At 35.6% G+C, this 18,921-nt stretch overlaps 1 protein-coding gene across 1 annotated transcript in view; it reads left to right on the top strand.

The window, feature by feature from the left end:
- Window positions 1-18,293, top strand: part of LOC136251777 (uncharacterized) — a 36,213-nt gene extending 17,920 nt beyond the window's left edge. The window contains exons 16-27 of the mRNA XM_066044188.1: window positions 2,649-2,824; window positions 5,155-5,208; window positions 6,728-6,839; window positions 6,889-7,013; window positions 7,585-7,837; window positions 8,023-8,213; window positions 8,277-8,315; window positions 8,366-8,479; window positions 8,613-8,827; window positions 9,628-9,668; window positions 11,022-11,124; window positions 16,247-18,293. Coding sequence (XP_065900260.1) covers window positions 2,649-2,824; window positions 5,155-5,208; window positions 6,728-6,839; window positions 6,889-7,013; window positions 7,585-7,837; window positions 8,023-8,213; window positions 8,277-8,315; window positions 8,366-8,479; window positions 8,613-8,827; window positions 9,628-9,668; window positions 11,022-11,124; window positions 16,247-16,475 — 1,652 coding nt within the window. The 3' untranslated portion in view covers window positions 16,476-18,293. The remainder of the gene's footprint in view (window positions 1-2,648; window positions 2,825-5,154; window positions 5,209-6,727; window positions 6,840-6,888; window positions 7,014-7,584; window positions 7,838-8,022; window positions 8,214-8,276; window positions 8,316-8,365; window positions 8,480-8,612; window positions 8,828-9,627; window positions 9,669-11,021; window positions 11,125-16,246) is intronic.
- Window positions 18,294-18,921: the final 628 nt, after the last annotated feature.

The following is an 18,921-nucleotide window of genomic DNA, read 5'->3' as shown; positions in this document are numbered from 1 at the left end:
TGTAAATCATATTGTCACTCGCATAGTGAATATGAACAGAGCAATGTGTTTGTAAAGCTTTATACAGATGGTCAAACTATGAATGAATTTTTTGATTAGAAAATCACACACATTTGAGTGCAATTTGACTGTTACTTATACAATTCTTCCTTAATTGCATGAAGATGTGTGTGATAGCGCTTTATTATAGCAGGAGCTTATGAGCCGCCTTCAAGCATGAAACTCAGTTCCATCACAATCCAAATTACATCATGTTTTTTGAATAAATTGCTACGAGTGTCGTGCACAATTAGTATACGGGGTCGATTAATGAGATTTTACTTTCCTTATATGGAAACTAATCGCTAATGAATTTGGATTTTGATGGCACCCAGCTGGCTACGTAAGTTTCATGCTTCTTTGCCGCCTTTGGCAGCTCATAAGCTCCTGATTATAGTGTACAGAGCACTTTTTAGCTTCTTGTATGGCTTTACTGGAATTATCCCAAAAGTATGTTTTCCATAGACTTCAGTGTATTTTGACATTACTTTTGATTAGCTGATAATTTTGTGTACTTTGGTGTAGCAATTAGTGATAAAGATTTTGAGAAACGTCTGGAACGACTTTATTAATTGATCCTTGTTGGATAGTGCTGTGACCACTAATAAAGATAACGATATCAGTGACCTGTTAATTATGACATCATTTATGTGCGAGTTGTTTTTGAGTTAAGACAAGTGGTCTTTAGTAAGGTAGGCACTTAGTGGTGATGCTTTCAGGCATTTTAGTAGCACTGTATTGCTTTATCAACGGAGTAAACCTAGTTTTCACATGTGATAGCATTGATAGTGGTGTTTGCTTTAATCTAACTATCAAGTTTTACAGTTTTGATTAACAATATAATTGTAATTGATGTTTTCTTTGTACTATTTTTTCTGGTAACATTCCTTTATGGTCTAGGCTTTGTCTTCCCTGCTTTCTAGATTACATGCACAAATGATGTCGCATGAGAGCAATTATTTATAATGCTACATAATTATATCATGCTTCAGTATGACATGAACTACCAACAAGGACTGTTTAATATGCACACAAAGAAAAAGCTAAAATACATAGGGGCCATAGTTTCGTAGTTACAAATAAACTTAATTGCATACCATGGTTGTTTATATTGAGAATTAACTATTTCCTGCTAACTACATAGTGCTTTGTAGTGCACACCTATCCAGTTCTGTGTGGCTATTACCCTCTATCTTATGATTGCATCATTCTTTCAACACTTAAAATGCTTGACTGGCTACTTCAAATGTTACTGGTTTTTGCACATGAAAGGCTTCCATGTATTCTGATTGGCTACTCAAAACAACAATACTTGTTGTACTCTATTGTCAGCCCATTTGATTGGCCAGCTATGATATCACTTTCATTTGTAGTTAAAGGGGTCTATGATATTGTCACTGTATTACAGTGTGTAATTACTAAAACAAATGATGTAATTTGGAATTTATTGCATTCCTACTATTGGAACTAAGGTATGGCAGATTAAACCATTATTGCGATTACAAATTGAAAGATATTTGTATTTTAGGATTTTGTAGCCAAGTTGTCCATATATATGTACATAAAACACTGTAAAACAGATACACTCAAACTGGTTATGAGATATACATACACCTTACATTATTTTTATGTGTAACATATAATGCTGTTTTTGAAATTTGATCAATATTCATCATCATCTAATGTTCATCATCAATAGTGCTAGATATGTACTTGTAAAAGTAAACTGTACCAAAATTGACTTGTTTGACATATATAGCAGCTTTCAATAGCTATACCCCTGTCATTTTTTGGACAGTTTGATATGACTTCTTATAGGAGCCAAGATTTACTACCACCACCCATTTTTGCCACTCATTTTTGCCACCAATACTAAGTCACAAATGCAGTGCCTACCCACCTTGTGAAGGAGCTGATTGCTCATTCTATATATGTTGTGTGTTTAGCATTAAAACAAAAGTATGGAGTAATAGTTAGAGCTTGGTATGTGGTGGAAGGGTGGTGTGTGTTAGCTAGGAAATTTTATTACTTTGAGTATACAGGAGCTCATAAATGCTGACAAAATTAATGGGTATTGCTGTATACATCACGGTTGAAACCGGGTCGCCATCATAGCAGCAATTGTTAGAAAATAATACCCTTTCAAAGCTCAAACATTGCCAATGTTATACAGAGTAGGTGCAAAGCAAGAGCTATAGACTGTACATGTTGTGAGCAAGATTACATACTGCGTAGCACAAAATTAATATTTTACAAGGTAAAATATTGATGAATTGGATGATCAAGCATTTTTGATAAAATTTTGATGAAATGCTTCGCCCCTGTATTGAAGAATACACTAAAGCTAATAAGTTTGAGGGAAATTGTTGACAAATTGTGATACTCATTGTCAAAAATTTTCCCTGTTGAAATTATAAGTGCTATACGTTACTGATATAGACGTGAAATTTTTAATAAAGTGTGTGGTGTCTTTTTAGAATGTATGTATGCACTATTTTGTTCATGAAACATTCATATATTTCATCATTGTCAGTGATAATGTGTAAAGATAAAGTCTTAAAACCCCAATAGTAATGCATACATTATTGCCAGTGTATATTTACATGTAGGCCGTCCTCCTACTGCTCCTAGAAATTTAAGAGTACAATCAAATAGCACACAAACAGGTATTCTAGTGGTCAACCTGACATGGATTCTCCCAGAGCTTACTTATGGACACATAACTCATTATGTTGTGGAGTTTTATTTTAATGATACAACCACTACATTAGAAAAAACAACAGAGGTACAGTATACTGTGTATTATGTTCTGTTGGTTGCTTAGTAAATCTATAGATTTACTGTCTTGGTCATATACCATGTCCCCAACTGTTGCAATTGATTCTGTGATCCTGATTATTTACAGATATAGCTGGGCAATGGCATTTTTTTAATGGATTCACAAACATGTATATATAATAGGATGGATGACCCGAGTGTAAAATTTGAATGACATTGCATTTAAAATTTCTAACTTTTTAATTGATGTTGACTGAAGTAGGGATTAAATTTACACTAGTATAGTTGTAGGTGTAGGCGACCTCCCCTTACTTTTTATTTCTGTGATCCCTAATCAAAATTAGTTTTTAATTTTTCATTGTACTTGTTTGTTTACTTTTTGCAGCACAATTATGACTAGTGAACCCACTTATACCGCACTAAAGTAATGACACCAGACATATCGTAAAATTAATTTTGCATCTGATAGAATGTCCCATGCACTGTGCACCCAACTATCAATTACTGAAAATGAAGTGGCCATTACGCTTCATTTTCAGCTATGTTTCACTGCCTGTTATACAGTGTTACAAATGAATAACAGTATGAGAAGTGCCTCTGCAGGCAATCCAGTTACTACAGAGAATATACGGACGATTGCCATTATAGATGTGCACAGGGAATCCAGTATGTGTTACCACAAATTGACACCATGCACTGTCAAAAATGGGATGCAATGGAGAACAAAGGTAAGTCCATGATACATGTATCAGCGTTAGGGATGCGGCAATTATGCCGGCATAATTTCAGGCATAATAGGTATGTGTGGGAATCAGGAATTATGCTAGCATTTTGAGGTGATTATAAAGCTTTAACAGTAGGAAAATCTGCAGATTGCATAGTTCCGTTAAAAAAGATCGAGATACTCTAATAGGGCAGTCAGAAACTCTAATAGAACAGTCACTGAATATAATTTACTCTAATAAAGCAGTCACATTGAAATTAAATACTCTAATACAGCAACCAGCTAAAGAATTCAAGGTTATTAGAAGCTTAAACATCAATGAAAATGGCCTGATACAGCAATAAACTGGCATTATTAGCCAATTAATTATGGTGGCATAATTTTGGGAATAATGGGCAATTCTCAAAAGCATAATAGGTGATTTTTTGAGCACTGCTCAAAAGCATAATGCTCAATTTTTGGAGCATAATAGCCTCATGCCTAATTAGCGTTAAAACCGGGTTGGGTCATCCAGGTCACATTTTTTCCAGGTCATCCAGGTCTGACCCGGATTGGATCATGTGAGAAATGAAATTGTTAGTTTGACGATGTGGAACTTATTAACGCTAGTGGCGCAGCTCTTTCATGTACCATGCCCATTTATCACATTACAGCATACGCTCAGCCATGCCCATTTATTAGTGAGTGCAGTCTGTAGCACAAAAAACTGTGTCTGTTGCTGTTTGCAAGATTACATGAGCCACGCCCACTAATCGATTATTGTACGAGTTGTACATAGTCTAGTCTTGCAGCAGGATAAGTACTTTTGTGAGCCACACCCACTTTAATATATTGAGAAATTGTAATACTAGGTATGCACAAAGCCACACTCAATTGCTGTCTGTAAACTCACAGTAGCTATGTGGAACCAAACCTACTGACTGATTAACTTACCCGCTTAGTAATTACATAGCTACTCGTTTACTTAACATGAATCAACGCTCAAAATGCAGTCTTGAGCCTGAAACATAGCTCTTATCGCACGCCTCGTCTTTAATTAATCCGGGTCAAATCCGGGCCTGGCCTGGATTGCTATGAGGGTCAGTGGGTCATCCCGGTCAGCAGTAGTGACCCGGTTTCAACGCTGATATGTATTGTTCATACAAACGACACCTGTTGGGCTGAAGCAATGTCTAATGGTGAAAAATCAAGCCCATAGTCTTAGGAAGAATTATGATTGTTTATAGGCATTAGTTAATGTGTTAGTCAGTCAGTTGAAAGTTCCACTAAATAATTATTTAAATATTGTGAAGCTGGCTTCTGGTTAATGATTTTTGATTCAAATAATGTATATATTTAGTAGGGATTACATGGTGGTCACTTTAATTTGACAGTTATTTCTCACAGTTATAATACAGTCGGTAAAGGTAAAGGAATTATAGATACATATGCTGAATGAGTAATCAGTACAGTAGTACTGTATATTAAGGATCATGAAGGTTTGTAGTTTCACTGGTGAAATGCTGAACCTCCATGTATACAACAGTTACATTATATGGCAAAGCATAATATTATTGTGTATGTATATACTGTAGTTTGTATTGTTTGATGAGTTATATATTATTGGTTTACAGAATAATGAACCTACCTTAAAGGATGAAGATATTGGTCAATATACCATCATCAGGGTATGTTTCAAGTTAATGCTTGTGTATTTGATGATCCTGTATAAATTTGCAAACCACCTTTATTCTGTTTCCATTGACAAGCATGGCTCTACTTACATGGCACTATTTGGCAGTAACTAAATTGCTTGTAAATGACTTATATTTATAATTTTGGACCAAAAAATTTGACGTAATATTTGTGTTTGTGATTTTTGCTGTTCAAAGCCACGTGTGTTTAACCCTTACCAATGAATTAGTATAAAATACGTTTAATAGGATAGTAATGTTTGGATCTTCTCTCTCACAATCATACTAAGATTGTGCATGAATTTTATAATCAATAAAACACTGCCATAATGGAAATATGGTGAATCAATAATAAATGTCCATAGAATCATTTTCTAAGCATTCTGTAAACAATTTTAGTAACTCCTGTACTGGTCACACCCCTCAAGTGAACAGGAACAGGGATAACTGATCCCTCGCACACTATTGTGGGTAAACTTACATCATTTCACACTTTTTGATGGTCAATGATAAGCGCTGTAAAAGATTCTTCACAGTGATAATGACACTACTAACAAAAGGAAACAGTAAGGAGACAGATAAAAGTATATAGTGTGTTGCTACTTTTGTACACCTCAAATCAGTAGCCTCATGTGTATATATGCACATGTGTACTTGCTCAAATCCCTGGCTTGGAGATAGTCACTTCAACTGTCAACAGGTTGTAAGAATTAAGTCCAAATACTCCCATGAATGTGAGAGGCTTGTTCCACCAACTGTTTAAAGTTACATTCAAAGATAGCGTCACAAAATTTGTTGGAGTACCAGAAAGTGTAGCCCATGCAGTTGATATCAGGTAGATTAAAGTCTCCAATGACAATGACTGGGTCGGGTCCATTTGAAATGGTAGAAATATGTGTGTGACAAGCTTCACAGTACTCATTTGTAACTGAGGATTAAGGTGGTATATAAATTAGGAAGATTTTTACAGGATGCTTAATGTTTAGTCTTACAGTTATATCAGGGGATGGAAGTACTTCAGTATCTAGATCATTTGAAATAGCTAGTAAGACACCTCCTCCCCTTGAACTATGATCTTTTTGATACACTGTATAACCTTGTGGCAGAATTTCATTACACCAGATGATAATGTCTCAGTAACCCCAATTACATTGAAATTGGATGAATAAACAAAGCTTGACAGTTTATTGACTAGGCTTCTGGCATTGAACAAACAGAAAGTGAGGTCATTGACCAGTCATTTAGAGTTTAGCAACGTTTATTTATTATAGCAGTGCTAGACTGTTGAGATATTATGTGTACTTTCACTTGGGCCAACTTTTGTACTTTAAAGTTATGTAATGGCTGTTCTGTAAACAACAACTGGATAATTGAGTTCTTGAGTAGTATTATGGAATGTATTGTATGGTTTATAAGCTATAGTAGTAGAGTGGAGTGTCTACAAATTTGGCGGAGAGAGTACTTAATCAGCTACATGTCTAGCAATTTAATATACTATTATACATGATTACAGGTTAGAGCTGATAATGGTTGCAATAATTACACCTGGAGCAACAACCTGTTAATTGATCCAGTGGACTTCTTTCCACCTAAGCAATCGTCATCTAATGATCCACCATATCACAGTAATGTCAACTAATATATTGTCAAAATCTCTATATGATTCTATCACAGGGTATTACATTGCATCTGGAGCCATAGTTGGCTGTATAGCTTTTGCAGCTGTGGTACTGGCAGTTATAGTAATCTGCTTATGCTATGTACACAAGGAACGTGAAAAGAGCACTATTATAATTGACGTACGTATCAGTGTACTAGAGTATGTGATGTAACTTCCACCGCATACAGTATAATGCTAACTGGCTGGGTGACAATACAGGGGTGAATCCAGGATTTGGCAAAGGGATGCACCAAGGTAGTGGACTGCATTGATCAAGAGTTGTATAGGGATACGTGACAGTCATGAGTATTTCAGCTACTGTAGTTATAGTGATAATTATTATGGACTTAAAGAGTGGCATACACAAGACCATGTGCAATTCATTTACAAAATATTCTTAGCAGGCTAATTGTTCCCATGCATGGGATGGTGCTGTAGATGCTAGTTTTTACATACTCAGCAACTGTGGAGGATTCTCAATAGTGTTATGTGTGGTGACTGTTCTATTAGAGTATATACTCTATTAGAGTATCTCAATCACTTGTTCCCTTTTGGATCTGCCACTGCAATAATATTAATGCTTCCAGATAGGTATTCTATAATAACATTACATACCTCACACCCACTGTTTAGTATATACACATGTGTTTAGTATGAACATGTTATTAAGATTTTAATCTATTGTTTAATGCATCATGCTTCAACTGCAGAAATCCATTGTTGGTCCAGGGACACCCATGAGAAGTGCTAATAACCGTAGATCAGATCTCTTTGAAAACAATCACATTCCCATTCCTGTGGATTTGTGGGAAATCTCTCCTGACAACATTTTATTGGATGATTCAACTTTTCTTGCACGTGGAAACTTTGGTCAAGTTTACAGAGGAGAACTTGCAACTGCAACCAAGTCACCCAATGGGTCATATACTGCAGGAACACATGTTGCTGTGAAAATTCTTCAAGGTAATGAAATGCATGAAAATACATACATGCAGCACAGAGAAATTATTATGGGGTGTGTTTCTGTATGACTCATCTTGAAGCGTAAATATGATGCATATTTTTTTAAGAAGTTATCCTTTACATGTAAATTCAAATCTCTAAGTGTATGTAAACCTGTATAATTATTAAGTACATTACCCATGCAGAGGATGCTGGAGGTGATCTAAAATATGACTTTCTGCAAGAGATCAGTGTAATGAAGAAAGTAGCTGAAGGAAGTAATCCTTTTGTGGTTAACATGGTTGGGTGTAGTACCACAAACGAGCCATTGGCCTTAGTAATGGAATTTGTGCCATGTGGAAATTTGCTTGAGTTTTTGAAAAGATATAGAAGGAAAGTAAGTACATTTTCAAGCACAGATATTACCTGTTAGATGTTATTGGAATGTTTTTACATGTAGCCTTCTCAAGAAATGAATAAGGATGCAGCACCATATTTGGTAAACAGTGATGTATTATGTGTCATGCTATAGATGTTAAATCATTACAGGAACCCAGCAATGAGTATTCACACTTGAAGCCTCAACAAATCATAAATGAAGAAAAGAAGTCACTGAATGTTGCAGAATTAATTACTTTTGCATACCAAATTGCTTGTGGAATGGTGTGTTAGCTCATTATTACAAACTTGTTGTTGAATGCATATTGCAAAATTGTCATTGTATAATATGATGGAGCAATTAAATTGTAATAACATGTTTTTTGGAGTGCTATGGTTTTTTTCTGTACTTTTCTAGGAATACTTGGGTGGAAAAGGCATTATACATCGTGATTTGGCTTGCAGGAATATCCTGGTTGGTGACAATAATACAATGAAGATTACTGATTTTGGTCTGTCTAAACATCTCTACGATGACCCAGTTTATGTGCAAAATCAAGATGGGAAACTTCCCATAAGATGGATGGCAATTGAGGCTATTTTAGAGCAGAAATTCAGTGTTCAATCAGATGTGTATGTTTTGTGTCATTTGCAGTTACTGTAACACTGAGTTGTCAATATTTGTGTGTACCCGTATAGAAGCCTGGTTTTTTGTTTCTTACAGTTCACTTGTGACCCAGTTGAATACTTTATCACTCATTATAGCTGCTATTGCTGACACTATTTAATGAGCTACAAATGTTATATACTTGTTACAGTTTATACAAGATCTTATATTGGACTGTACCTATAGTGACCTATACTTTTGATTAATATATTATTTTATACTAACTGTAATACAGATAATTAGCTATAGTATAATATTACCAAGAGATTTTGGTTAAAATGTCTAAATGCTTGTTTGACTTATAAATAACTACATTTTAGATGCAGGCAATGCCAGAGAGTTACTCATAAATTTTCATGCTAGCCTCTTTGGTATATACTTCATTTTCTCTAAACGTAATGTTTCATATGAATTTACTTGCTATAAATATACTATACTGATTTTGTCCTATTTAGTGTCAAGTATTCTGAAATACATGCAGTCATAAAATGCTAATTCATGTTTCTCTATGGAATGTACAGAGATTATGTACTATCGTAGTTTATTCTTAAGTACGTAATACATATAGTAGTGTCTTTCACAATGGTATTTTCATATTCTCACACTACTCTCAAATCTGTATGTCCTGCGTGGTAATCTAGTGGACTACATGTTGAAAATAAGAGCAAAATCCTGTACTCTCTGATATAACTATATACTCCAATGCCATTGAATTACAGAACTTTGTTGAATTGTTGTACGCTGTAATAATTGTTGTTGTTTGCAGATGGTCATTTGGCATCGTAATTTGGGAGCTATTTACTTTTGGTAAGTTACTATACTCTCACTTAATACTGTCAAAGAAGTTCTATGTCACAGAGAATAGTTTTCAATACGCACAATTATTTTGTGCAAAAAATACAAAAAAAAATTGTGTGGAAGAATATTTTGTGTAATATATGTGAAAGTTTTTGATAATGCTGACAGGTTTTATGTCAATTTTTTTATGACATATTTAGATGATAAAGATAATTACTTAATGCGTGATGCATGCATCTTGCTTCAAAGTAATGTTAAGTCACATGGTTGATAAAGAAAACTTAAACCTGAAATTGATGGCTATCACTATCATACAGTACGATAATACTGTATAGTAGGGACCACAAAGGAGTAGGCATGGCCCACGAATATAACATCACACAAAAACCAGCCTCAGTTTTCCCTGACGACAATGAGGCAGTATTGGTTAGGCAAACCTAAGCCCAAACAAGCCTTCAGATTGACTTGAAATGCTTTCAACAAGTTGCTACGGAATTAAAGAAAAAAATGTTTTACGGAATTTTCTACTGACTGACTAACTGATTGACTGACTGACTGATGCTTTCAGACAAGCATAACTCGATAACGGCTAAGGCTACAGGCTTGATTTTTTCACTGTTCAACATTGCTTTGACCCGAGAGGTGCCTTTTGGCATACCGCAGTATGTACAATGCATTCATCATGGACTTACCAGTGTCCTTTTTTGTGTCGCATTCGTCTTTACTGACAGCAGAAAGTGCCTATTTGGCAGTAGCACATGATGGCTTCCCTTCATAATGGAAATCGTCTGTATTTTTCATAGTGGCTACTTTGATTGCAGGGGTGCTTTTCAAACAGTTCTTGATTTGTACTGCTGACAATGAATACTTCACTTTTCAGACGATAATTGATATAGCTGGGGCGCGCGGTGCCATTTCAGATGTGGTATGCGTGGGTTCACCAGTCATAATAATTATTTACAAAAAAGTTAATAAACAAGTACACAAAAAATTTGGAATTTTCAACTAGAGTAGGGACCATAGCACATCGAAAAAGTATTGAAACAAGCTGGAGTAGTGCACGATATTAAATCACAGTAAAACAATAAGAAGTGTTATATCCCTACTATGCATTTCCGTTATGGTATCTTGGAGCACAGTAGGGATATAACATTTCTTATTGTTTTACTGTGATTAAATATTGTGCACTACTCCAGCTTGTTTCAGTACCTTTTATCGATGTGCTATGGTCCCTACTCTAGATGAAAATTCCAATTTTTTGTGTACATTATACTGCATGAAAACACTATGAAAAATCTTAGAGTAAACAGCTTCATCTAATTTTGTATACATAATTTACAAAAAAAAAAAATTGTTATCTAGGTGATTATCCCTATCCTTCATTGACAAATTATGAAGTTGTTGATGCTCTACTGAAGGGGTACAGAATGGAATGTCCTAGTAATTATCTGTGTCCTCCTAAATTGTAAGTGATATATAGTTACAATTAAATGTGCATCAGTAATCACAAGAATTGTTAACTAATGCACTTTGTTTATGTAATTGTGTTATATTGCTCTTTCAAGTCCTTTGTGTGTGCTTCATCATAAATTGCTAGTTTCCTTATAACTTAAAATTACACTATTGTAGTGTAAACCCAGAGGTTAGTTATACCATGGCTGCAAGGGATTTCACTGATATAATACACCTAGGGCCACAGGTCCAAGGGCTAAGGGTGTATATATATATGTATATATGACTAACGATAATTCACCCTATTTATTTTATACATCAATGTCTGATGATCAATAGTGGTTTCAATAATGTGGGATAATAGCCCTCAGAATGTTATTCACATGTCACTATGCTTGCACACACAGCACCAGATGTGCATGGGATCTAGTTTTTAGTTTTATCATTAAGCCTACTAATTGTTTTTGCTATTGAGAGAATAAGTTAATATATTACAGCTGTACCTTACTCACCTATTTAAATCTAGTTTTCATCTTTGTGTTGTATTTAATGGCTGACAAGTGGTGCAATACGCATTCATGCATTGATTATTTTTACTGATAAGAATTAGTTTAGTAACTATTAACTAGTTGAAACTTAGCAACTATGCTAAACTTTTCCCTAACCTGTAAACCCAAACCCACAATTTAATTTAATTAACACTCCACTTGCTCAATATCACGAGTCAAAGCGTATCATATCTTTGAACTGGTTGGGCATCAAAACCTTGAACAAACTGCATTCCCATGATATTACGTGGGCAATATCAAGACATTGCCCTGGGAAATATTCGTGAGTGGCACCTTTGAATTCCCACGCTATAGTGGTATATATAGCTATAATCTTGTTGCACCCATTTTAAACATTACCTCACAGTGATGCATGCCTGTCCATAGTTCTAATATGGTATTTACCACAACCAGTGGTGGATCCAGAGGAGGTTTCAGGTTCGGAAAGTTTTCAGAAGTGTACATGTATATATAGTCCAGGTAGGGTGAATGTTAACTCAGCCTTGATCAAGGTCTTGATAGCTCAGTGGCCTATATGTACAAAGATCTACAGCTTAAACTAGCTAGCAATGAATCGGTAAAAACCACTCCACAACATTGTTCATAGTTGAATCTTACTGATCCAGGCCTTTGCAGAACATTTTGAAACAAAACGGCACTTGTACTCATTAAAATGATAATTATTTGTAGAGTCACTTAATGCTTGTAGTGGCATTTTTGATTTCAAAGGCAAAAGTATGGAGTTTGGCCAATAGAAAAAGTCCCATTGTAATACACTATGTATAACTGTTGGTGATTTTATCACCCACACAAATTGTAAATAAATTTGGGCGCATGATGCACTGTTTTCAGAGGGGGTTTCAGTTGAAACCATTGCAACCCCCCTGTATCTACCACTGACAACATAATTTTGTCATGTAGTACATAACATTGCCCACACTGGTACGACAGAGGTAACAAAACACATGTTAAAATTATGCAAGTGTGTATTTCTGGGCTAAAGTACATAATCACCTTGTAGCTTTGTGCATAATAATATTATCGTCACTTAGAATGCAAGGACTGATGTGCTGAAATAGCAATGTGTTGGTTATTAACTTCAGTTATTGTTGCAGTCGAAAAGCACTTGTGTGGCCTTTCACAACATTTACATACTCATATCATGCAATTCTTGGTTTTAGCAAGAAGTAGTTTCACAGGCAAAACACCTTTAGTAATGATGACTAAAAGTATTGAATTATAACCATCTGCTGCATCAAAGTTTTGGGGTATCTATTCAGTTATAAATGCTGCCATTAAAATGACAGCCATTGCAGCTATAATGTATTTCTATTTACTTAGTTATGTCCTTCCCTTTATAACTTGTATGTGCTACTTGAATTTGTGACCGTCTCAGCAAAATCCTTCATAGTTTGCAACTAGAATAGTTTGTAGAAATCATGGTTTGAAACATTTGATCTATATCAAGGCACATGGTAGTGTGTCGTGTGGCCAAGAAAGCCAGAGCGCCACACCATGAGTATATTTATAGGAAGAAACAAAACTTGGTTTTCACGCATACGTAGCTTCGTGTTCCCTTCTCAAATTGGAATAATGTTTATACTGCAAATGCCCTCCACCTTCAGGACCCCACATACCAAATTTGAGCAAGATTGCATAATGCAATTGTGAAATATAAGCCTTCAAAATTTGGCTTAATTTCTTCGTTTTTTCTTCTTCATTTAGGGAGCTCGGGGGGCTTAGATTCTTCTTTTCACACACTTTACAAAACTATTATAAAATGCAAACGTGCAGCTAAAGTGTCTCGAGCTTTGATACACTTTAAGAACTTATTGTGGCACAATCACATACCAAATTTGGTGCAAATCTGATTAATATTCATAGAGCTATGGACAATTATTTGTGATAAAAGATGCCGACTTGTTGTCATGCCTACAGGGTAAACCACTTATGGGAATAGCATACAAATCAGTATACGCATAGGTTAACCATCATAGTTCAAACCTTTTGTGGTTTTAAAGAAATTGCATTGACAACTACAGAGTTACAAGGCAAAAACCAAACAACTGTAAATCGCAGGGTTGAAATACTCTAATAGAACAGCCACTGAAGGATAAAAGGTTGCATAAAAATGTCAAAAAAAGTTACTGAGCATGTTCAAACCAGGGACCTCCATACTGAACACCCAAATCCTTAACCACTGAGCCACTGCTATCACGGCTGATCATCTCACTTTAATTCTACTTTATAAACGAAAATTCTAGCTAAAATCCTCTCAGTAGTCAAGTTCATAATTTCATAGATCTACCAATGGAAAATCTAGATTGCTCTACAAACAAAAATTATGAAAGTAGCTGTGTTGTGTGGCCAAGTACACTGAGTGCTGTATTTTACAGAAGACTTGTTCTCCTTGTCTCTATTCAGAAGGAGTAGTGTCATATAGTTCTGTGATATCAGGGTGGTGGCAAGGGGTGCTGGTAACCCTGGGAATAATAATAAACATCTGAATAAAAAAGTTTTTGATGTATCCGTAGCTCCATAGTGCTTAAATGGTATAATTAACCATTTCTGCAGTGGAAGCTTCCTCAGGGTAGGGCATCTCCCATTTCTAGTTTGAGTCGAATCTGTCCAGCTATCATTGGGGTATACACACCTTCAAAATTCATCTTATTTCAGTTCTTCATATAGCCATGCAGTCTTCGATGATTCTTGTAGTAAAGGGAAAAAAGTTATCAAGGTCATCTATAGGTTGGCTTTGGAACTTGCAATTACAAAAAGAAGTGATATCTGCACAAAACAGCCAAGCTGTGAAAAAGGTGTGGCCTTAAAAAGCCTGGGTGAAAACAGTTGTGAAATCAAAGGTGGCAGCCAACAAATGGCTGCAATGATACTAATGCTAATCAAATTCAATAATGGCTGTGCATTGTTAAAATTTATTAGTATTAACATCATTGCAGCCATTTGTTGGCTGCCACCTTTGATTTCACAACTCTTTTCACCCAGGCTTTTTAAGGCCGCACCATTTTTCACAGCTTGGCTCTTTTGTGTGGATATATATATATATTTTGTAGCTATAACACAATTACAAGGAATATGACAAAAATATATGCACGAGCACCCGCAGGGCACAAGTACATATATTTTTGTCATATCTTGAGTAATTGTGTTATAACTGTTATATTCTACACCCCAGTAGATGAAATGATTATAGATAGCAATTTATAGTGAAACAGTACCTGTTGAAGATTGAAATCAGTAGAAATCCTAGATGTTTTTGACTCCTTAGCAGTGCCACGCCCATCTACTTGCAACTCAGTGAAGGAGACAAGAGTTCATCTAAAATCCTTCTCATTGCTCACAGTGCTCAGGTGAATAATTCTTGGGAGCTTGTTATTAGAGACTTGTTTACTGTTTAGATAAGGATTTCGCGGAATGAACCATGGTAAGCATAGCCACAAAGCATGGTATATCAGTTATATACCACAGTTTGCCATGGTATATCAGTTATATACCACAGTGCGGTGCTTTTGATCTCAATCACAGGTGTTGAATATATAACCACCAAATTTTCATGCGTAACAATATAATGCAAGAAAAATGGAGGAAAAGGACCAAAAAACAACCTTACAAATGCCACACAAACCGGTTAAAGAGTTGCAAATTAAGTTATTGGTAAATTTAGTCAATCCAGGATGATTAAAACCATAGACTCTTCCACAAATCTACACAACCTCATAAAAATCAAGCCAAGAAATGCCGACCAAGCTATATTGAAACAACTTACAGCTGTGAGAATGGTTGGTGCATGAGTGTGTATGTAGTTACAGTAATTGCTTGTTTGCTCGTCAAATTCAATGCTGATGAGGGTTTTTTTTCTGAGATAGCACTTCGTAAGACCTTTAAATACCAGAACTTTTCATCAGCGGTGGAGGAAGTAGTTGATATGAGGGGGGACTGGGCTGACCCAGACTTATTTCTATAGTTTGGTAAGGTGAGACCAAAAAAAAAAAAAAAAAAAAAGAAGGTCACTACCAATTGACAAGAGCTTTCCACCTCACCAGCTACCATTTCTAGCTGATAAACTACATAAAAATCCTTACATAGCACGCTACACACTGACTACTTTATTAGAGTGACTGCTCTATTAGAGTATCTCGATCTTTATCACGGTTTTCAGCCCCACTCCAAGAAAGGTAATTTCGGTGTGGTATCATTCTGAGGGGGGGGTTTAGCCCCCTAGCCCCCCCCCCTTTCCACCGCCTATGCTTTTCATTACAAGTGTTATAGACACTTTCATATTTCTCAGATACTTTCTCATGTGTCAGTTTAGTTGTGGGGAAATATTTGGTTGGAGCATGTCTTTGATGAAACATATTTGTTCTATTGGAATAGGTGTATGCTCAAGTAATATAAATGAACAAATAAATAAGTTTTTAATGCTTCCATGCAGCTGGGAACTGTTGTTATTGTTTTATAATTGAACTAGCTTGTACAAAAGCAGTTCAATTATATGGTGGACAGCCCTCCCCCAAATTATTTTGATTTCCACTGTATTTTATTTATGGTGTTGCTTAACCTTTGATACAGGTATGCACTGGTAGAGAGATGTTGGTATGCAGATCCTGAACAAAGACCATCATTTAACACACTATCTTCAGAAATTAGCAATATGATACCTGACTATGATCCAAATCGATACGTTGAAGTAGCAGGTTGTCCTCCTTACTGTGAAACGCATCCATCCAATAGCCAAACAGTTGAGAAAGGAGGTTCTAGTTTTGAAAATGTGAACAGCGTAAAAGAAGACACTGTATAGATCAGATGGAATAGTTATAATCATCATGTAACTACAGTACATAATAATGTGTACATAAACATGTACCTTTGCATATAGAGAGTTTAACAAATATAGCACATACTAACACCTTAACCCTAGAAATGCATGAAAGCATTAATTAGACTACATGCATACTTTTAGAATCATCTTTCACATTGTCCTCAAAGTATCAAGTTTCACCCTATAACCACATTTCTTTAGGACTGAATGCTTAACTCTAGGCCTGCGTCAAATATGCCAGCATAATAAAATGCATAATAGCTAAAGTGCTATGCCAGTATAATGTTAGCATATTAGGTGGATATTTCAAACTATGGAGCTTAATTCCTTGAAAATAGATTGATATTCCCTAATAGAGCAGTCAGTGAGAAATGCAAACCACAATAGAGCACTCAAATGCATTGTGTGTAGGTCCTTAGATCGATACTCTTTAATAGAACAGTCACTTTGTAGTGAAATATTCTAATAGAGCATTCACTGATTAAAATGTTCCAAGATTATGGTAAGAAATGTTGCAAACCTTGGAGCATAATGCAATTGTATTGGGGGACACTGAAGAGCACAATAGGTAATAATTTAGGGAAATTCCTGAAAGCATTGTGGGAGTATATTTGACTCTGGTCTACTTAATTCAGATTACAATTTGGGACACCACTCACCATCAACTAACAACTAACCGACACTCTCTTGACACTCCTCTTACACAATGATAGCTGTGAAGATGACAATGTGTTGTGTTGGGGCGAAGATTATAAAGCAAAGAATCCATTAACCTGTCCATTTCTTCCCTTGCATTTGAAATAGAGTGTAGCAACAGAGCTGCTAAGGCATCGCAGATTATTCACACCGACTACCCTGAGGCTTCGCATGATGCACTGACAAGGTTTAGGTCTAAGGACAAGTACTTGTAAAGCATCCATTACATGGTCAGTACAAACCTAGGATTACTGAATATGAAATACTTGACAAAGGCTTTCTTATTGGCTTTTAGACCTGTTTGCTAGCTTGAAACTTCCCCAGTTTGATGGTATGGCTGAGGCACTAAGGAAAGCAAATGAAGTTTGTTATAGGAATCTTGAGAAGAAACAGACTGATCAGGCTAAGAAAAAAAGAACAAAATGGAAACAGGCTAGAGTCCAAGAACAAGAAGAGTGAAAACTTTGGAGTCGGAACCAAGTTATCCAGCACACTTATGGATGATCTTCTGATGATAATGATTCTACTGAAGATGACGACGATGAAAACTCAGCATCACATAGTAGGGGAAAGACTAGTATCAGCAAGCTTAGTGAGTGTAAGTGTGGATCTACACAACACAAATACATCAGTCACCGCAAGTATCCTCTGAATAAGAAAACTAAAGTGCTTGTCTGTGAAACTAGTACTACAGATACAGAGTGTGATGAACATGAAGTTGGTTTGTGTACATGCCAGTCATTGAGAGGAGGTACACATCAGTGAAGTTGCCCACTCAACCCCAGAAACATTTCAACCCGTTGGCTACTGCTCAACAATTACACTGTTTCTTGTAATGTTTCTTACAAAATTTCTTGGCATATGTATGTGATTCTGATCTTACATATCACTTGGTTTGTGTTTTATTTTCAAGCTCTCTATAGTTAACCAGGTTTTTTGTGTCTGTGTACGTACATGGTAAAGTTTTTATTTCTCTTGTAATGTTGTAACAATGTCTAGTTACGTACACTTACTCATACTCTTGTATACCCCTTTTGACATCTCTTACTACTTGTACTTTGAGGTGCACATAATTGGATTTGTTGCAAAAAATAATTCAACACTGCACACTCTAATTATAGCAATGGACATGTCATACTAAATGTAGCTATATAATAAATCGTATGATTAAGTATGGCACAAGAGCAATTTAATGGGTAGTCATTGGGTATTAAGGTGCCTATTTGAGAAAATGCTTAATTACAAAACCATTCACCCTAATAAAACAATTAACTAGGTATAAGAATGACACGAAGACTGAGAACTTGTTAACTACTCACAGCACCATGTAAGAATGACATGATGCATGTTAATAATTAGTCACATTAAACATGCATACACACCAGAATAAATGTTTGTGAATGTGTGAATTGTCATTGCTAATGTTCTAGTTCCAGAGTTCCTAGCTTATTATCACAAGACTGGAGTGTGTAACTAGCTAACTATCGTATATAATTATTTAGCTACTAACTTGCTGATGATTCAAGTGTACAGTCATCAGTGGCCACATGTATTATATACTCAACCACATTAGATTAATCTATACAGCTCTCACCAGGCTCAAGACTCAATCAAGCATATGATGGTACTAATACCTATATATAGCTACATAACTTTACATTACAGGAGTCCAGTAGGTACCACAAATACATGTGTTGTTCAGAAGCACAAACCTACCATATATGTATAT

Source organism: Dysidea avara, chromosome 3, assembly GCF_963678975.1.
Source record: "Dysidea avara chromosome 3, odDysAvar1.4, whole genome shotgun sequence".
NCBI lineage: Eukaryota > Metazoa > Porifera > Demospongiae > Dictyoceratida > Dysideidae > Dysidea > Dysidea avara.
Note: the sequence above shows the minus strand (reverse complement) of the source record. Positions and strands in the feature narration are given on the sequence as shown.